The following is a 22266-nucleotide window of genomic DNA, read 5'->3' as shown; positions in this document are numbered from 1 at the left end:
GGTTATCAGCTATAATGGAGCTTAATGATCTATGTAACAACAGGAAGGATAGCATATGGAGGGTGCTATATATTAGGTCAGAGAGATATTGCAATGAAGTTGGTTTTGTTAACTTTTTTCTAATGAGAATTTTAAGAGATTGTGATATTTTGTTTCTAATACAATTAATGCAAAATATTAGAGAAAACTTTTTTCCCTTTTTGCCCTCATTCAAATATTTAAGGTTTAAAAAATGTTGTTTTTTAATCCAGGAAGTAGACAATCAAATGTATACTAAGGAACAAGGGTAATGCTTTTTTGTAAAATATTGCTTGGCAAGGTCAATTTTTATAATACTTTTAATAATATTGATTGCTATAGATAAAGCTGTGTACATTAATCATTCAATTTATCTGATTAATCACTGGAAATTTTTTTTCCTGATATTAAATGATGTTTCAAAGAACTTGTCCATTTAATAAAACCTTGCTTCAATGAACTCTGTTATGGCATATTTGTGCTGTTGAACTTTATCAAGTCCAAGCACTGGAGTCTAAGGCTTGCTAGATAAGTGGTTTATATCAAGCAAGACTCTTATCATGACTTGGTAATAGAAAACATGTATTTTACAAGTTTATTTTAAAAAATCAACTGCAGCTTCAGCCAAGTATTATTTTTAAAAATATATGCTACCAAAACAATGAAGCAATGGGAAATTTATGTGTTAGTTATGAATCAAAACACACACTGCTGTTTCTACATCATTGGGTTTGTTAATGGACAGTTAGACTTGATTTTGGCATGGCTATTATCAGCCTCTTTTCATAATAAAGGGACTATTATCTGTGTTTATCTAAATTAACACAACTATGGAAAAATTCCAAATGATATACTTTGCTCTGCCTTCACATTGGTAATTTTCAGGCAAGAGCAAGAGTCAGTAACTTGCACATTGACTCAGAGTATATCAGTATTTCCAAATGGTAGGCCTGTTTTTAAACCTGGACAAATTTTAAAAACAGTTTCTGACTTGTCACTGGAAATGAAAGCTTTCCTTCTGCTTTGTATTCTCACCAAATCTTTTGAAACAGGACATGAACCTGGAAAATGAGGAGTATCTCCAACTAATGATGCTGCACTAGCATTAACTAGTACTAGTGACAACATCACACTAGTGAAAAAGTGATGGGATGCTAACATTCAGTACTGCAAATCACCACTTTTTTCTCAATGTTCTAGCAAGTTTTAATTACATCACAACATGCTAGCGCTGCATAACTAGCTCTAACACTGGAATAAAGCAATTGAACAATAAACTGCCAGTACCACAGCGTAGAACAGAAAATAACACTGGTTGAATAGGTCTTAGTTGACTCAGAAAAAGAACTAGCTAACTAATAAGAGGGCATATTAATGTTTTCCTTTTCCACAGAAATAACTATGCACTTTTTTGCTGTTAACAAGATCAATAAACTTGACACACTGCGAAGTACAGTAATTGAACTTCTGATGGGAACGTCTACTATTACCCCTTTTTCACCACTTTACTACTTGGCTATACCTAACTCTGTAGCAGTGTGCATGGCTTTAATTATCAAAATCGATGATGTAATGCCTTATCATCTTTCTTCTATGTCCTTAATGATTTTGTGATGAAGTGATATAAGTTGCAACTGACCTCTGTAACTACCACTCACGACCATAATATACACATTGGATATGCAAACTATATTATTTTTACCTCTAAAAGTCCTTTCTAAATGCTCTATGGTTTATAGCAGTAGTGGAAAGCAGTTCAGGTCACCAGAGATTTATTTCCCCTTTTAATGTTTTTACTAGACTGAATAAACACATTCCCAAAGATTGAGAGCACTGGCTACTCCAAAGACTGGCAAATCACAGGGTAAACTTGTTTAAGTTGAAGCTTGCAAGACAGACACTTCTGTACAATAATGGGCAGCTTTGTTAGCTTTCTATGGAACTGGTATAGGGCACTTAGCTTGCAATGTTTTGCAATAAACGAATCCGGTCTTGCTGGCTTGAAATCGGGTTTCATATGATCTTCCTCACAAGGCTTCTGTTATAAATTGTTTTCACCATAGTATAAAGTCATTCTGCACTAAGCTGAGAAACATTGGTTCTTAGATAATGATTGTTTTCAGTTTCTGGTAACCACCATGGAAGGTGTACACTCCAGCAGTGAAGCCATGTCTAGAAGGACAAGTTAATATTTTCTTCCCTGGAAATAAATCAGAAATTCTTGTGGGATGGAGTGTTAAGTGTAAGGGTCATTAAATCAACCTCTGGATAAAAAAAGCTAGACCTCAAACTTTACTAGAACGAATCTGCAATCTTTTCAAGATTCAAGGAAGTCTGGTAATGCAGACTTTGAACTATATTATCTTTCAAGCCCATAGCATAATAGATACATTGCAATCACACATGACATCTGGCACAGAAGGTATTTCATAATTTTTGCTGTCCTTATCAAAATAACTTTTCAAATTAGCACACCAATGATAGATCAAGCTTCACTGATGTTGGCTTCCCCATGCCCCATATACTTTTGATATTTTCTCTGCTGTGTCAAGATGTATTTATTTATTTACAACTCGCTCTCACCTTGAAAATATCAGGCAGGTAATAAGAAATGAACATTCCATTTTTATATATCTGTTACAAGTAGTTCCACAGTTTGTAAAAATAAATCATTATCCCACAGTTTGCAAAAAGTATGACCCAGTTAACATAACTAGTAGTTTACAAGTCTGTCCATTGTTGGCAGTATTAATGGCTGAAAGTTGCCAATAATGGAAGCACAGATGCAATGATACATTCATAGTTTCTGCTGTCCAGCCTCTGACTTTCTTACCTACTTTCCAAAAGGAAAGTCACATCTGAAGTCCTGAATGCTACATATTTCCTGCCCTTCCCAAAATTATTAATGGCATTCATTCCTGTATTTCACAGCTTTAAAAGTTCCTTGAAATCCATATTTAACTGTTTTTACTGGTCATTATTAAACAGCTTTTTGCAGCAAATAGATGGAAAGAAGAAGATGAGAAAGAATAGAATAAACCCACTGATGAGAAAGAATATTGGTAATGAAGCCAGGGGAAATATCTTGGCTAAGAGGATATTAAAATGTGTGGTAGTAAGAATAATTATTTTTTAAAATATAAATTAGGATGGAGATGGTACCTAACCCTGGTAAAACTGAATCACATAGAAAGCACATATTCCAATTTATGCTGCAAATGTGGTTGTGGAGTGGATACATATGATAATATGTGGTGGGAATGCGAATATATAAAGAAGTTTTGGGAAAAGGTTTTTAAAGAGAGTAGTAAAATATTGAGTTTAAATATAGAAGTATGTCCTGAGATCATATTACTCTCAATATTTAATAGAAAACAATGATGTTGGAATATTAAATAACAAACTTAATTACAGCTGCAAGATTAATTATAGCAAAGGACTGCAAAGTAACACATGATTATCAATTGAGTGATTGGTATAGAAAAGTGTAGAATATAGCTAGTAATAACAATTAACTTGTGATATTAAAGCAAAAAAGGGTATATAAAAAGAGTAATTTTGATTATATTTGAGGTTCATTTATTGATTGTGTTTAAAAAAGGGAAGGCTCTGAACCATAACAGGAGTCATTGCAGTGTTGGAAGGAGGATGAAACTTTTTGAAAGAATTTTTGAAAGACTTTTGAACATGTATCCAGTGGTCCCTCTGGTGGGACACACAGTGTTTTTTATGTTTCATTGTAATTGTATCTTTAATGTTGTATGTTTTCATTTTAATTGTATGCTTTTCTTTTAATTGTATTTTGCATTCTTAAACTTAATAAAATTAATTAACATTAAAAAAGAACAAACCCACCACAATAAATGAGATTTAATAGAGCTGTTCAATTTCAGGTTTTCCTCTGTTTATATTAACATGGGTAACACAGAGCTCTGCTTTTCAAAGGTTTTAGTTGCAATTCCTTAAAAGAAATGAAAATCTAACCTTTCACCTCTGAGTGTCAATCAGTCAAAGGTCATGGAGCTTTTGTGAGGCAACTCAGGATATGCATATACATATTAGGTTTCAGATGCCCAGCAGTCAAAGCTTAGAATAAAATATTTGAACCTGTAACATTATTGCAGTCTGAAGTTGCTAAACACAATCCAGTATTATTCATTGTGTTTGGGAAAAAAAAGACATAACATGAGTAGTAGTTCAGGCACTATTATACCTGGAACTACATTTTGCCTTTCAGGAGTTGCAGATCAGTTTTCAGACATAACTTTTAATATCACATATGTCTTGAGTAAATTCCAGGTGAATAAAACATGGCAGTGAATGAAAAGGGGTAGCAATCATTGCTGGGAGATGGAGAGAATACAGGTCCTGTCATGAAGTACATAAGGATGTGTGCTGAGTACGACAATGCATCATACAACTCTGACTCAGATTCCACCATTGATACCAAGGAGGCCACTTCCACATCACCTGACAAAGTGATTTCAAGCCAGGGACCTAGATTGCCAGGTGAAAGCGTGGGCTGTTCCTTGGAGCAAATCGTGAGAATGGCAATTTCCCTCGGTGTCAATGTCCAACAGTTTAGAGTGTTGGACAAAATTTGATCTACGATGTCATATGCACTGAGGGTAAGCTTCCAGTTGCTCTACCGATGATACCGACTCTTTGGGATGCAATAATGGAGTCTTGGGAATGGCCACAGCAACCACACCCAACTTCACACCACCTAGAGAGTATGTATAGAGTAAGGGAACAAGATATACCCTTCCTCCTGCATCATCCTCAGCCAAACTCTATTGTGATCAAGGCAACCCAGGGATGACAAGTCAGAGGACACTCCACTGTGACGGACCGAAGGATGATGGATCTACTTGTTGTCTCACAGAATTTATTCCACTGCAGGACCTGGACTGTGCATATCTAATTACAAGGCAATGATGAACCGCTATCAATTCATTCTCTGGCAAAAGATTACTTCCCTGTCAGTGTTCCTACTGGACTCAAGCTCAAATTGAGAACATGCCCTTCTATTGGGACAGGCTTGTTCCATTGAAAGACAGACAAGAAACTCGTCTTGATTCAGAAGGTGCATTCAACAACCCAACAGATGGCTTGGGGACCACCTCAGCAGTGAACCCGTAAGTGGACCTGGGGCAGACAATTTCAAAACTGTCCCCTTCCCTATACTCATCATGGCTATATTTCTGGCTGACCTCAGTACAGTTAGAGACCACCATGGAAACGACACTCCGAGCCCAACTGGTATCAGCAGTCTAAAAAGAGGCTCAATACCAAGAACTGCCAGCACTGACAGGTGGCATGAACCAACCCTCTGAAAGCCTTTACTCCCTCCCCACCATTCCTATTTAGGAATCGACTACAACATCATCTCCCCACCTGGGAATCTATCACATCTGATCAGTGGGCTCTATCTATCATAGACCAAGGTTACCAGATCAAATTTGAAACCCTGCCTCCCCTTGGTATGGTCCAAAGGACCACTTGAAGAAAGAGTTATAGGTAAGCAACCTGCCTTTATACTGTTATGAGTTTCAGATCTGAATGGCCAAATCTTGAGCTGTCCTTCATCAGGAAACACATGATAAGAACAAGGACATTATGCTGCTGCTGCTATAGGACATCTTTTTTGAGAAGTAGTGGCAAAACATAAGAGGAAGTGATCTTTTTATTTAGGGATTTTTTTCAAAAATCATGTTGAATTGCATATATTGCATGAATATAGTGCAATATATAAGAGTAATATTATATTACATCTATTAATTCTGGCCTGCACATCTTGTAACCATTCCAGTCAAATTCCATCAATGATGTATGGTGATTTACACCATGCTAAATAAATTTAATTTTTTTGTTTCTACCTAAAATTGAAAACAAAGCAAAAGAAGGTCAGTCTCAGTCACCTGATAGGCTGCCACATCAGAGACTCAGTGTGATGAAACCTTGATTCAGATTCCCACTCAGTCATAAAACTCACTGGATGACTTTTAACTACTCATTATCTTTCAGTGTAGCCTACTTTGTGAAAAAAAAAGGGTGAGAACTTTGCTTGTCACCATGAGGGCTTTGGTGGAAGGACTGAATACAAACATAGTACAAAAATATGTGTAATAAATGTTTCAAAATTTGTGCAGGCCTGATGAAGCACATTCTGAGGATCCAAAGCCTTTCAAATACTGCAGCCTCTTTCATGCATCAATCATAGAATGGATGAAAGAAGGAAAGTAGAGCCACACTGCTAGCCCCATATACTGCACATGATGGGTGAAGGTTTGAAGGGGAGGCTGGTTGTCCTCATGAAATAGGAAATACTGTGCAATCAAGCTTCCCCAAGTACAGCTGGCTCCTCCTTCACTGCACAAGTAGAGATCATGGCCTGGTGGCATTAAGAGCATGGCCAATAGTGCAGCTTCATTATCCTTTTTTTGTGAGGGAACTGCTACCTCAGCTTTCTTTACAACAGCTCTTCAAAGCTGTGGTAGGAGTTCCCATCATATGAGCAAAGGATTACAGCATTACTACCCTTATACCGTTGAATGGCAGCTCAGGCTAAGAAGGAGCAATTTGCCTAAGGCAGCTTTCAAGAGCTGTTGGACTACAACTTCCAGCATAGTTGCCCGGGGAGCTGTAGTCCAATGCATACAGGGTGCATCTAGTTGGGGAAGGCTGGTTTCAGGGCACCAGAAAGGATCCAGCTGGAGACACCATAGATAACAGCTCATTTTCTTAGCCATTATACTATAATACTGCTCTGGAATGAAGGCATTCTACTAGAATACAGTTTTAGAAAAGCTTCCAAATGTGTATATGCATATGGTGAAGACATACCAGACTGCTTCCTTTTAATGAAACATGACATTGTAAAAGACTTTTATTAAAGACTTTGTATTAAAGAGCAAAATTTGCCTCACACTTGGTTTAATTTTATATCCAGATGATTCTGGAGAACTGTGTTTTCCTCTCTGCTGCTCCCCACTGTAAATTTCTTCAAAGCTTTCCAGCTTTATGTCTGATTTATACTGGTGTAAGTGCACCATCAAGTCTAGGATAATGATATAAGAAGTGGAAAAGGAGGGGAAATGACATGAAGATGGAAAAGGGTAGTGTTTCAACCATTTTCCCAGGCTAAAAGTATTTTCCCCCTTTTAAGAAATCCTCTTATCTCTTGGAATCTGCTCTGCCATGTCTGCAGCAGCTGCTACACCAGACTGTTCTATCTCTCCTCTGACTGCTGATCCATCATGGTAGCAGCCAAACAGCTCAAAGATTAAGGAAATAATACAGTTCTAAGGCCATTAAAAGAGCAGGCTGTTCCATGGGTCATGGAAATTATCTCAGATTCCAACGTGTAGCAAATAATGGATTACTATCAGAAGAGAGTTTTAACACTTTGGAGACTGCTAAAGTAGTTCAAACACTTTCTTGCTATCTAATTTTAAAAACAGGCTGCCTTACAATGAAATAGACCAATTGTTCCTTTACAGTGCAGACCTATACAGGACACCTCTGAAGTTGCTCCCACTGAGGTCAGTGATGCTTACACCCAGGTAAGTGTGTCTCACAACCTTATCCAAATACTCTCCATTCTGATCGGTATTCAATATATATTATTAATGTGTCACCCAGTTATTGGTAGCTCATGCACTGAAAGTGTGGTCAAACAAGCAGTAATGTGGAAGAAATGTCAGTTTAGCGTGATATCAAAAGTAAAATGTGCTCAGATGCTTTAAGCAGATGACCAATACAGTATAGTATCTGGGTAAGGCATGGATCTATCCATGTGAATAAAAGAAAGCATTATGCTATGACCATCCTCCCACTTCCATGCCTGACTCGTTTGTGTTAAGCATTATCTTCCAGATCCACTTCTATAACTGACAGCCAGTGCTGCAGTCAGTGTTGTAGGATGGACAGAAAGTATACCTTCTAGTTTTCCTGGACTTCAGCTTTCAGCTTCTGATCTTTAGCCATGTTGTCAGGGACTTCTGGGAGCTGCTATGGAGTCCTGCCTTCTGCTTACCCCTCATGTAATGGACCAATATTCACAACATAGGCAGTTTTGGATTAGCAGAGGACTTGATTCCATCTCCCTCAGAATTCCCTGTTCCTTCTGAGTTTACCATACTCAGAAGGATTCTCATCAAAGTTGGGGGAAATTAATTTTCTCAGCAACAATATATTATTCCCTGTTGTAACAGATGCTATTGGCAAGGGTTTAGTTTTGAATAGGCAGTTAAGATGCATATTTTTACAAAATGCTAATAACAGTAACAATGACGATAACATTATAAAGAGGTTTGCACACACTTCTGGCCTGAAAAAAAGACTCTAATTGCGCTTTTAGAATCTCCTGCAAAAAACAAGCAAATGTCATTGTTATTCAGCTGTTCAGTCATGCCCGACTATAAGTGAGCCTATGGGGCCAAATTCCACCACACTTTCCAATCCTATGCCATCTCTTTCAGTTGAACTATGCTCTGGCCCGCATCCTCTTTGATGGAGTCTAACCACCTTGCTCTTTGGTGACCTGGTTTTTTCTTGCAGCTGAGCATTCCAAGCATTATATCTTTTTCTAATGTGCTCGATTGTATAATGTGGCCAGAATATGTGAGTCTCAGCTTTGTTATCTTGCTGACCAGGGATGCGCTGATTTAATATACTCTAGAACCTGCTTGTTTGTGACTCCCACTGTCCATGCAATACGTAGGAGCCTCTGCTAACAATGCAGTTCGAATGAATCAATTTTTCTCTTGCCTAACTTTTTCATTGTCCAACTTTCGAAACGATAGGTTGCAATAGGAAAAATGATTACTCGGACCAGTCTGCGCTTTGTTGCCAACCTGATGTCCTTGTCTTTCCACACTCAATTCATGCTTGTCATTGCCATATGACCTAGTGAAATTTGTTGCTTTATTTCTGAACTGCATCCACTGCTGTAAGTAATTGGTGATCCCAGGAAAGTGAATTCCTCTACACATTCAATTTCCACATTATCAACTGCTATTTTGATTATTTCATTCTGTGCAGTTATCAAGATCTTCTTTTTTTATGTTCAGAAGGAAAGCATTAGAGAAGGAAAAGAGGTCATAACTGGAATGGTGCTGGACAAAAAAAGGTCTTGATTGGCAGGGAGATGGGGAAAAAAAAGATGGATTGTGCCATGAAGGATGCTGAGATACCAGCTGGAGAACCAAGGGGGAAATGTGGGAGAACAACCCATGGTGAGGCTAATGGTCTGTTCTATGAACAACTGACACGGCATAGCTTATTTGCAAGGTGAGCTGTTGTGTCATGCAAACTCATCCTATGAACTAGGTCCTATTCATATAGTTATACTCATGTGGATGGATACTAGTGTGTAGGCAAGGAAGGGAAGGTACCTAATAGGGAGAGATAAAGCCTGTCTTGATCCCCACTACACAAATAGAGAAAAAATATGACTAATCTTTCTCATTAAAAACATCTCTATGTTGCATTTTGCCTTCTTTCTCTTCAGTTTGCGCTGGTGTTTATAGAAATTAATATGTTACACACAGTGCTACTGAAATACATGACTTTATGTCAATTAACCTTTTGTTTCTATCTTAAGACCATGAGAACTCAAGATCTTTGGATGAGGACACTGCCATTCTTTGTTCAGTCAAGACACTCAGGCCTGTATTTAATACAAAACTGTACTCATAGACCTGCAACTCAACTCTCAATATACATATATGCATGAGGGCTGAGTAGGGGATGCTAATAAAACTGAGGAAGCAGCACAGGACCTGATAACATTTTTGTATTTATTTATGTACCATCTTCACCCCAAGTTATACTATTTCTTCACTGGGGAAAATTATTTTCATGATGCAAGTGCATGTATTTATTCCCTGTGCAGAGAAAAAAGTAGTCTAGAGGTGTTGATTTAGCAGAAGAGCAGAGTAGAAAAGTATTAAACAACTTCAACATTCATGCTACTCCAGCAATAAGTTTCCATATACTTTGTCCCATAGTTACCAGAGAAAAAGAAAATCCAGCAGCTTCAATCAATTCTGTTACACTGGAAACTTTAGAAGAAAATGACTGGGTTCCCACAACATACTAATCCACTGGAAAGGGTGGCTGAACATGTCATCTCAAGCTCCCACTTCCCAGGGATGTGACTGGCAAGTCACTTTGTGGTGGTTTGTGCTGGAGTTTAGTAAGGCATGGTCAAGCGAAAGACTAGAGAGCCTCTTGGCAGGAGCAGCAAAAAGGGTTGTTATCCTGTAGCTCAGTGGTTTTCAACCACTGGTCTGGGGCGAGCGGGGGGCACATCCCACTGGCCTCAGACCAGTGCAGGGGCTGGCTGCACTCCATTACCTCTTACTCAGTTGGCAACATGTTTGCAGTAGCTGTGCTGGTACCATGGGGGATGGTCAGGGAGGGGAGAGACAGCTTGGTGGGTCTGATATCAGACCCACTTGGTGGGATCATCAGCAGAAGGGTGGGGGAAAGTAATGTACAATAAGGGAAGGGGAAGCAAGGTCGAGGAGCTGGATTTTGTCCACTGTTGCAGCAGTTCTTTTGGGTGAGGCAGCTGCAGCCAACCAGCTGCTCCAGCGAAATGAAGCTAAATAACTTGATCCTGTCCACTGATGTGACTACAGTGGCAGGAGAAAGATCGCCACTAAAGATGAAAGCAAACAGAGGGGCTTGGTACCTCAACTCATTTCCCTCCTCCACACTGGGGAAAGGGAAGGATGGGATAGGGGGCATCTCTTCCCTTTCTAGCACCTAGCAGAACCACCACTCAACTGAACACTGGCTCCTCTGAGCAAAGACAGGCACGAGTTGCAGTGACCCCTTCCTGTTTCCTAGCAGAGCCATCATGCAGCTTCATGGTTTGATCCCCCTGAACAATCCCCTGTTCACAGCCTAACAGAAAAGCATATTTTCTTTTCACAGGTTGCTTGAGGTTAACAATCCATAGCTTATTAGGGCAACTGGAATCAGACAACATATGTCAACAACAGCCTGTAATTCAATGACAACCCACATTCAACTCTTATTATCTTTTCTGGCTGCCTTTGCACATAGCAACAGGCCAGATTTGCAGAGAATTCTGACTTACCATTCATGAGAAGCATGCTCATGCATACTGCCCAATCATTTCTGCTTGGTTTATCCCACTAGTGGAAGCAGATAAGCTAAGCTAACCAGGAAGCAAAAGTTTGGCATTACATCTTATCAAGAACTCCTGATTTGTTGCTCCCCTAACAAGGGGAAGGGTTTGTTGTCAGTTTCTAATCCTTAATTTGTTTGGAAGCGAAAAGGCAGGAGTTTTGGTTTGGACATAACACTGAGCTTCACGGTTAATTTTTGGTTAGTGTAGCTATTTCTACTAGTAAAAGGAGACAAGCTGGAACAATAAGGCAGTGTGTACCAGCATGTTTCTAGTGCAAAATATTTATTTATTACATTTATTTATCATGCCATAGCTCTGGGTGGTTTACAGTAAAATACAATAAAATAAACAGCACATTAATAAAACAAATAAGAGAACACTAAATTCCTATAATAATTATCTTCTTCCCTACCAGAGGGCCTGGTGCAGATAATAATGCAGAATTCTCAGCAATATTAGCATGTCATGACATGGTAACAAGGTAAATCATACTGGAATACATGCAGAGCTACTTGATCCACTTCATATAATACTGCAGTCATAAGGATGTTTACTCAACAGTAAGTCTCAATAAGCTTAAACAGGTTTACCTCCTAGTGTGTGTGCTCAGGATGGCTTCTAAATAGGGCTGACAGCATGAAATGCTTAAACAAAAATTAAGATGGGAATGTTTAAAATCAAAATGCTCTCACAGGCTGTTCAGTGCTAATAAATTGTTTTTGTCTTGTACTCCAGGCAAAAGATTCAATTTACTTTACCTATTGATAAATGATTTGACAATATTACATAGTCAAAAGAATCTCTTCTGTGTCTCACTTCAGGAGCATCATAAGAAGGCAAGACTCACTGCCTGAATCAGTTCCAAAAAGGAAGCCACAGCCTTGAGTTTACAAGAGCTGAGCAGGGCTGTCAAGGACAGGACATTTTGGAGATCACTTATTCATAGGGTCACCATAAGTTGGAGACAACTTTATGGCGCCTAAGTGAATCTGCTATTTTTATTACACCTACTGCATGCAACACTACAATATCATTAACTAAGAGGCAGAACTGTCAAAGGTAAAATAATTGAACAGTTAAGGCTGCAATTCTATGCACACCTATTTGGGAGTAAGCCTGATTCAACTTTGTAGAACTTACTTCTTAGTACATTTTCTTAGGATTGAACTGTAAACTGTTAACCCTAAGCACAAGTACTTGCAGTATGTTTTGTTGGAAGTCTCAGGAAGTGAATGTGAGAGTAGAATGGTACCAAAACCTTTACACCAATGTTCTTCACCATGGTCTCTGTGCATCACACACATGGGTTTCCTTTAGCTAAGCCTAGCATTTTTGGTGGGAGCTCCGCCCCCTTGCCCTTATATAAATAGGCCAGCTTCCACCATTTTCTCAGTTCACATTTGACTGCCATGTGCAGTACATCAAGAACTCTAGCTTTTGTTTCCTTAGCCTTCCCTCACAACTTTCGATTTACCTCATGGTTTTCGATTTAGCCTTGCCTTTTTCACTGTCTATTGTTCACTACTTTTATCTTGTTTCCCAATCTCCTACATTCCCCATTCTTCGAAGTCCCCCCACTTTTATACCCTCACAAACAAACAAACAAACAAACCCTTTTATCATTATCTCCTTTTAGTCCTCTACTCTTGGAACTCTCTTTTCCTTTTTCTCTTCCAGTGTTGTTCAAATCGGCTTATCGAAAGTGTGCCGAATCAGTGTAAAAATGCCATCAACCAATCATCATTCGTTGTGCCTATTCTGTTTGAGGAAGGAGCATCGAGTGGACCAATGTCCACATTGCCAAGCCTTCACTAAGCAGGCTCGTAAAAACAGGGCCGGCCACCTAAAGTTGGAAATGTAGGATCATGCTCTTGGCAAGATGTCACTGGCAAGGAAGGTGAAGCCTCCTCAACCTTGCAAGAGGTCTCAAAAAGTGTCCTTCTACTGGTGCTTTGGGCAAATTGAAGCCCTCTGCTTTGACCTCTAAGCTGTCCGCAGTCTCTGAGGTGCCAACAAAGCATAGAGAAAAGAAAGCACCTTGAGCCAGAAGGTGCTAAACCAGTGAAGGAAACTAGTCAAACTAAACATAGTAAGCAGTCAGCATGGCATTCGCCAGCTCGTTCTGAGTATGGCAGCTCTCCAACCTAAGTGGCAGCTCCAAATGCACCATCTGTACTGAGCTACTCTCAAGTTTGAGCCTCACCTGTCCAGTGCTCCCCAACTCCAGCTCAATCAGACTGTGGTGTGCAACCCAAGTTAACAGGACTGGCTTCCTTTCAAATGGAGAGATTCATGACTCTCTGGTTCAATTTTCATTGCCATATAGCTCCCCAGCAGGATCAATGCAGACACTGCATCGTGATCCAAACATAGAGCCAATCTCACGTACACACTGTCTGTTCCATGACCTGTCCTCAAATCTGTTGCCAATTTCACTTTGCTGCTCCATTCTAGGCACCCTTATGGGGAAAACCCATGTTGGGGTGCACAGCCCTTTCTGGGACACTACTACCAAGGTTACCCGTGGGAATGACTGACAGACCCTTGATATTACGCCTGGCCACTGGTTCCACCTCCACCTTGCACCACATGGCATTGGCCCCCCACCCAGACTGCTCCAACAGCCTCAGGAAACTGCCCAGAGGTCACCTTCTCTGTCGACCAGATCTGATTACATCAATATGTTGGACTATGGTTCAGACTCCAAATTTCACCTTCCCGGATAACATTGTCTCCTCCCAAGGCCCAGGATTCCCAGGAGAGAGCCTTGGACATTTTTCAGAACAGGTCTCCAGATGGCCACATCTTTGGGCATCTAGGTCCAGCAAACCATGGATCAGACAGAAGATCTAATTTATGATGTCATCTGAATGAAGGATGAGCAGGTTGCTTACCTGTAACTGATGTTCTTCGAGTGGCCATCTGTGCAGTCACACATATGTGTTCTGCACCTGCGCAGTGCCTTTGGCCGGAAGATTAACAGCTAACGGTTTTTGGCGGGAACTCTGCTCCCCCTCCCCCCTAGCATTATATAATGAGTGGAGTGTCTGCCATTTTCCAGTCTTTGAAAGACCGACGTTTGCTCCTTTAATAAATTTTTTGTCATCATAACAAGAGAACCAAAATTTTGGTGGTACGACAAATATCTAAAGAGATCCTAGTATCGAAGAGAAGAAAGTCGGACCATCCATGACACCAAGCGGGGTCGGAGGGTGGGTTGTGTGACTGCACAGATGGCCACTCAAAGAACATCAGTTACAGGTAAGCAACCTGCTCTTCTTTGTTGTGGCCTCTGCATCACACATATGGGTAGAATAGCAAGCTTACCCCAACTGGAGGAGGGAGGTGTCATCAACGAAGGACAGAAGAAAGAACAGCTCTGCCAAAAGAGCAATCTTGTCTGGCACGGACATCGAGCCTATAGTGTCAGGTGAAAGTACACAGGGTAGCCCAAGTGGCCGCTCTGCATACGTCTTCTATTGGGACCTCTGATGCAAAGGCCGAAGAAGCAGCAACAGCTCTTGTAGAATGACCTCTTGGAGTAGATGGTAAGTCCAATTTAGCTAACTGGTAAGACAGAACAATTGTATTCACTATCCATTTAGAAAGTCGTTGGGAAGTGATCGGATAGCCTCGGTCATGTTCCGAGTATTTCACAAAAAGTCTATTGGCGTGTCGAAGACACTCAGTCCTGGACCTATAAAAGGCTAAGCAACGACGAACGTCCAGCATATGCAGAGATCTCTCTATCGGATTCAAAGGTGTTGGAAAGAAGGCTGGTAAAACGATCTCTTGCTGCATGTGAAACGAAGTAGCAATTTTCGGAAGAAAAGATGGATCCAGCCGTAGAACTACCTTTTCCTTATGAAAATTCAGAAAAGGGGGGGTCTACCCTAAGAGCACAGAGTTCAGAAGATCTACGGGCTGAAGTCACTGCAACGAGGAAAGCAGTCTTCCATGAGACAAGGTGTAGATCGATCGTCGCCATGGGTTCAAAAGGTGGTTGAGTCAGTGCTTGTAAAACCACTGAAAGACTCCAAGTGGGCATCAAGGGCCTTATTGTTGGATGGAGATTACTCAATCCTCTCAAAAATCTTTTAATCAACGGCTGAGAAAAAATGGAGAAACCGTGTACAGTTCCATGGTAATGAGAAATCGCTGCCGTATATACTTTTATGGAGTCCAGACTGATGCAATTCGAGGAGGAATTGAAGAATTTGTCGAACAGAAGCTGAGGACGCTGGAAACGAGCGTGAATCAGCAAAGCTAGAGAATCTACGCCATTTCGCTGCATACGATTTTCTAGTGGATGGCCATAACGCAGATTCGAGAATATATTGCAGATCTGGGTGTAAAATCTGTGGAGTAGAGGTAATAGGGATCGCCGGTGGCGTCAATATCGGTGCATCGCATACGGTTATCGGATCCTCCATGCAGTCAGTCTCAGCGACAACAAGTCTGGGTGTCGGATCGTGCCCTCCCTCTGGGTAATAAGATAAGGAAGAAGAGGGAGTTGGAGAAAATCCTCCTGAGAGATGTGAAGCAGAGTTGAGAACCATGGCTGGTGTGGCCACCAGGGGGTAATTAGTAGCCCTGTGGCCCCTTCGTGAATGATCTTTGCCAACATTCTCATGATGAGGGGAATCGGTGGGAAAGCATAAAAAGTCATGTCATTCCAGGGGATCATGAAAGCGTCCCCGGACGACCCCTGTCCTATCCCCGCTCTGGAACAATAGTTCGTGCATACCCTGTTTTGTTGTGTGGCGAACAGGTCTATGTCTGGCTGACCCCAGCGGTGAAACAGTCTGTCACGAACCCGACGGTCTAGTTCCCATTCGTGTGACCGCGCCATATGCCTCCTCAAGAGATCTGCGTCTATATTGTCCGTGCCCGCAAGATGAACTGCTAGAAGAGTGATACCTCTTGGTATGCACCAGTCCCAAATCTGCATGGATAGGTGGGCTAGTTTCTGGGACCAGGTTCCTCCTTGTTTGTTCAAATAAAAGACCGTAGCCATGTTGTCCGAGGTCACCTGGACAACCTGGTGGAGAAGCACTTCCTCAAACGATTACAGGGCTTTGAAAACAGCAAGAAGTTCCAGGAAGTTGATGTGGTTCCTGGAATCCCAGTGACTCCATACCCCTTGGGTACGTAGATCGGAGCAAATGGCTCCCCATCCCAGCAGAGATGCGTCGGCACCAAGGGTCACTGTAGGGTACCGAGGTTGAAACGGGACACAAACATTTAAATTGGCTGGTTCTATCCACCATAACAGGGATTGAAGAACGGAGACCGGAAGTCAAATCCGTTTGGTGGGTGGATCTGTCTGTGGTTGGAACATCCCGTTGAAGAACAGCTGGAGAGGGCGAAGCCTGAGTTTGGCATGTGGAACCATGGCGATGGATGTGGACATGTGTCCTAACAGGCTCTGGATAGACCGGGCGGGGACAGTTCTTTCTTGTCGGATCTGAGAGATGCACCGAGCAATAGCATGTTGTCTGTCTTGAGGAAGAAAAGATCTTGCCAACGTCGAATCCAGCCGGGCTCCGATAAAGTTGATCGTCTGTGTAGGGAGAAGAGAAGACTTCTGTTAATTAATACAGAGTCCGAGGTCTTGTAATAGAGCACACGTAATCTCAACAGCAGACGAGAGTCCTGCTTTTGTGTCGGAAACCAACAACCAATCATCAAGGTATGGGTATATCCAAATTCCACGTAAACGAAGGTGTACGCAGACAGAAGCCATACACTTCGTAAAAAACCCTTGGTGCAGTGGCCAATCCAAACGGTAACACCTTGAATTCATAGATTTCAGAGTCCACCACGAAACGAAGGAAGCGCCTATAACTTGGAAGTATTGAAATATAAAAATAGGCATCCTTCAAATCCAGTGATGTGAACCAATCCCCGCTTCCCAGCAACGGAAGTATATTTTGGAACGTGGTCATTCGAAACTTCTTTGGTGTTATGAATCTATTGAGAGCTCTCAAGTCCAATATGGGTCTGAGACCCCCATCTCGTTTCGGGACCATAAAATATCTGGAATAGAATACGTGGAGTCCCTCTGATAACGATAAACGACGAACAGCTCCTTTAGTAAGGAGTTGGTGAATCTTGTCCAACAGTACCGACGAGGTCGGTGTAAAATGGATAGGATTCGGTGATGGAACAACGTCGAATTCAATTCTAGAGCTGTGCAGGATGATGGATAACACCCACCCATCAGATGTGATGGACTCCCAAGTGGGGAGCTGACTTTTCAGCCGGTCCTCAAATGAGAGAGGGGAGGGTGAAGTTGGGATGAGAGGAGAGGCTCGCTTGTCGCATCAGCGTTGTCACCTGTCCGTATCAAAGCGGCGGCGGCCCTGCTGGAAGCACTGGGATGGTTGTTGCCTGTGACGTTGCTGGTGTTGATGCAGTTGCTGTTGCTGAGGCTGAAACTGTTGGCGGTATTGCGGGCGTGACCATGACCACTTACGTCAAGGCAGGGATTGCAGTTCCATACGACGGGCCGTCATTCTGGATTCGTGGATTTTCTTCAGTTTGCTATCCGTCTTCGCATTGAAGAGACCGGATCCGTTGAATGGCATCTCCTCAATGCTCTGCTTCATTTCATCCGGAAAACTGCAATTATGCAACCAGGCGTGTCTGCGGAGGGAAATGGCACCAACAAGCGATCTCGACTCAGACTCAACGTGGTGCCTCGCTGTGGAGAGCTGTTGCACCGCCACCTGCATAGCTTCTTTAACAAAGGTTTTTGCAAGTTCGCCCTGGTTTCCTGGGAAGGTGTCAATGATGGCATCTAGGCGTTGCATAAGAAAATACTGATAGCGCGCCAGGGTTGCCTCATAATTGGAAATTCGTTATTCAAGCCCGAAGCTGCATATACCCGGCGGGCGAGGGAGTCAACTTTTCTTCCCTCTTTATCACAAGGCGAGGTGTGTCCACGTGCTTCCCGGCCCTGGGAGGATTCCACAACCACCGAGTTCGGCTTGAGGTGACGGAGGAGGAACGGGATGTCTTCCTCCTGAACCCGATACACAGATTTGTATTTACATGAAGTCGGTTGTGGGTGAGCCATGAGGCCCCATGGCTGAGTCATTGCCTGCCATAAGGTCGTAATGAACGGCAAGGCAATAGATGTGGATCGTTCGCCCCCGACCACATCATAAAAATGGTCAGTGCTCAGTCCCGGTTGTTGGTGGGCTTCGATATTGAGCTACCTCACTAGCCTGGCTATCAAATCATTGAACGAGATGTACGGTTCTTCAGGTGATCCTGGGCCCTGCGAAGTAACCGCTGCATCCGGCGAGGTCGAGTCAGCCTCTGACTCATCAGATTCCATCCAGTAGGGGGGTGGTACACTGGAGGAAGAATCTCCTGGTGACTCTGATCTGCCACTTTCTTTAGATGGAGCCCTCGGGGCGTCTCTGGGCATTGAATGGAAGCGATCCCGAGGAGCTGGTAGCGAAGATCGTCCCCTGGAAACCGGGTAATAGGCCATGGATTGGTTCTCTCCCCGTCTCGGAGCGGAGGAGTATCTGGAATGGTACCAGTCATTGGATCTAGCATCCGAGGACCGGCTCCTGCGGCTTCTCGGGGGAGAGATGATGATCTCAGTATCCAGCGGGACAGGCGGCATTGGCGTTGGTGACCGAGCTCTCGGTGGAGAATCTCTTATTTCCCCATCTGAGATGGAACCACGCCGTGAATCCAGAGTAGGTTCGGCTGCCGTTCAGCGCAGTGAGCCCGGCGGGGTAACCCTCATAGCCACCTGGATGGTCGGGACTGAGGGGGTCGGTTCCATGGCAGGAGTCGGGATCGAGGAAGTCGCCGAACCCGAGTGGCAATGCTTTGCGTGCTCAGGATTCCTCGGCTTTTTAACCGGCTTCCCGCCTTATCTTTTTCGGCCTTCTTATGCACAGGATGTTTGTCCGGATCGCTGTGCTTTCTCTTCCCCTTTTGTTTCCTTGGCAGGGAAACAGGTTGATCGGCCATGGTATGAGCACCTTCTTCAGAAGGGCGTGAGGGCGTAGCAATGGAGGAAGAGGCCGGGCGTTGCGGCAGATCGGCCAAAGTTGGGCGGCCTTTGGGTGGGGCCACAGCAGTGGGAGGCTTAGCCACCAGCCGGTCCGATTGGAGGAGAGCCTGGTCCCACAAAAGTTTGTGGAGGCGGTTCTCCCGGTTCTTCCTCACCTGTTTGAAGAAGGCCAAACAATGGCCACACTTACCAGTCCTGTGCCCTTCCCCCAAACAAAGGAGGCACAGGTCATGCGGGTCCGCAGCAGGCATTTTGGAGCTGCACTTCCCGCACTTGCGGAATGCCGCCCGTTGCGCCATCGTAGAAATAGAATAAAAAGGAGATAGTAAAGCAGGAAAGTAATATTTTTGGTTTTTTTTTTTTAGGAACAAGAGAGAGAAAAAACGGTGAAAAGTTAAGAAGTAAGTGAAATACTAACAACAACAGGAACGAGCGAATACTAACTTGGTAAGGAAAAAAGAGAAGTTTTTCAATGAGTGAGAGGTAAGTAATGATCTAAGTGAGAGCGAAGTGGCATGAGGCACAATGAACGGCGGTCGCAAAGACTGGAAAATGGCGGACATTCCGCTCCTTATATAATGCTAGGGGGGAGGGGGAGCGGAGTTCCCACGAAAAACTGTTAGCTGTTAATCTTCCGGCCAAAGGCACTGTGCAGGCGCAGAACCCATATGTGTGATGCACAGAGGCCACGACGAAGAATCTGTGTTGTGCTGACTCTGGTTCTCATGGGACATTTCCTTCTCTTGTGTGCATGCAAGGGACTCTTCTGAGCACGCGTGCACGACACTCTGTTCCAGTACCAGTTCATTCCAACATTGTCCAAGGTGATGAATGAACCGTGGCAGTTCCCTGCCACTAAGCCTTCTTGTGTCATCCAAACCCTGCAAGGGTGGCTTACAAAAGTCCATGGATTCTGGGAAGTTTGTTCACTACCCTAATAAGCCACCCTTACCAGGTCTGGATCATAGATGTTACAGATGGTGGGGGTAATTATGCAAATCAGTGGAAATGCAACCAATATACAGGGTAGTTGACAAACTCTGTAGTTTGTTAGCTACATGTAATCATGTGAACTGGACCACTATGTTCATAGGATTCTAAAAGGTACTGGTGCTATAGACTATTCTTTTCCCTTGCCCTATGGCTCATATAGCAAAGGCTGAGAGTGGATATGCCGAAAGCAGTGATCTGATTCACATGATCTGGGAATGCTTAATAAACCGTGATAGCTTGTTAACTACTCTGCATATTTCAGTTGAGTGCTGGCCTGATTTACATAATTACCTTTGTTGAATGCAGCTTGTCATAATGTCTAAGCCTCCCAAGGGTGCATGGTCTGGGTGGTTAACAAACCACCCAGAGCTACCTACCGTGGCTTTTTAAGCACCCTGCAATCATGCAAACTAGCCCCAAATCTGTATCAGCTTCTGTCAAAGGTAAGAAATTGCTCAAGTCCTATGGATGGTTGAAGCACCCACTGATGTGAGTACAAATGTGACTTAATCACTACTTTGCTGTTTTCCCAGTGTTTGAAGGTACCATCGATTATTATGCATTAAGGATAATATATGTGAACAGATTGTTTAATTTTAATGAAAAAGTGTACTTTTGCCCACTATAGAACTCTTTGTGCATGAAAATGGAAGACTTGGAGCCAACAGTAATTTAAAATCTAATAAGAATAAATTATATTGATAACAATATTATATTGAAAAGAGAACTTAATGTTTTTGACTGGTATTCAAATATTCTAAAGCAATAAATGTCATGTTTACATGAACACTCCTATCCATTCAGTAAAGATAAAGAGTCTCTAATTTAGGGCAGCATACACAACTTTTATAGAAACATACATAAATACTTCAATAATCAACATAGTAAGTATCAAGCAACTCACGATGTGCCTGGACTTGCTGTTGGTGGAGGACCTAGAGAAATTACATTGTATTGTAAAAAGAAAAAAGAAAAGAATAGTTTTAGGAAGATGTTTTAGGAAAATGGTTGCTTATCTAAATACTATTTTATTTGATGATATTGTTCCAAATTTCTAATATAAGACTGAGAAGTGTTGCTACATAGTCCCAGTTGTTAGTACTATAAGAGGTATACATTTTCATCTGGTTTTATTTAAGAGCTGAATGAATACAGTCTACAATATTGCTGGACAAATATCCCATAAGAAAAAAAACCACAGGGAGTTTTTCAGTGTAAGTGACTATTATTCTGTCAGTAGAGTTTTGCACTAAACTGTAAGCTGTGTCAAAGTAAACATCCAAATGTGTTCGCAAAATGTTTTTGGTTACTAAGTTAAATGATACCCCAGGTTCTGGTTCTCTAAATCAGAATGTAATCATACAGTTTTAATAGTGTGGTAAGAAATATTCACTTCAAAGTTACGGTATTTTAAAATTGCAAACTATTAACTATCATCAAGAACTAGAGAGCCATGCAGTTGTAATTCAGTGCATGCAAAAAGGCTTTGAAAACCGATTTCTTGAAAAATCAGTCCCATTGTGTTGCACTGCTGTATGAGAAGTGAGTTTTGAACTAAAAGGTAGTTTGTGATATGGATAGGAGAGTGCTGACAAACAAAACTGCACTGGGCTGATATGAGCCCTTCAACTAAGTTAAAACCTTTAGATCCCAGCATAGAATTTTGAGAACAAGTAAGCTAAAACTACTTTGTACACTTTCTAAAGAGAGGGTTTCAGATGACATTCCACACAACCATATTTATATTAAATTCATGGCACAGTAACTTTTAGAGCTGATGTTGGTTCACTGAAGCTGTCCTGTGAATGTTCTAACATGTCTCTAGATTTAAGCTGAAAAAAATCACATCACAGCTCATCTAAATTTTCTGAGATTAATCAAGAGATAGTAAATTTCATTCTAGACATATCTTTTGTAAGATTGATTCCACAAAGTAATTAAACACATCAACTTAGGTTGATTTAATATAAAAATACCTCTACCAAACAGTCTTCTGTGTGTGCATTATTATTAATTATTGTATATCCTGTTTGGAACCCATTTGGAT

At 41.9% G+C, this 22266-nt stretch overlaps 1 protein-coding gene across 1 annotated transcript in view; it reads right to left on the bottom strand.

Annotated features, from left to right (window-relative positions):
* Positions 1-22266, bottom strand: part of ROR1 (receptor tyrosine kinase like orphan receptor 1) — a 138120-nt gene that overhangs the window by 32201 nt on the left and 83653 nt on the right. Inside the window, exon 3 of the mRNA XM_044430351.1 lies at positions 21124-21154. Coding sequence (XP_044286286.1) covers positions 21124-21154 — 31 coding nt within the window. The remainder of the gene's footprint in view (positions 1-21123; positions 21155-22266) is intronic.

This window comes from Varanus komodoensis, unplaced genomic scaffold, assembly GCF_004798865.1.
Source record: "Varanus komodoensis strain SLA01 unplaced genomic scaffold, ASM479886v1 scaffold20_1, whole genome shotgun sequence".
NCBI classification, from domain to species: Eukaryota; Metazoa; Chordata; class Lepidosauria; order Squamata; family Varanidae; genus Varanus; species Varanus komodoensis.
The sequence above is the reverse complement of the archived record's forward strand: the minus strand, read 5'-3'. Positions and strand labels throughout refer to the sequence as shown.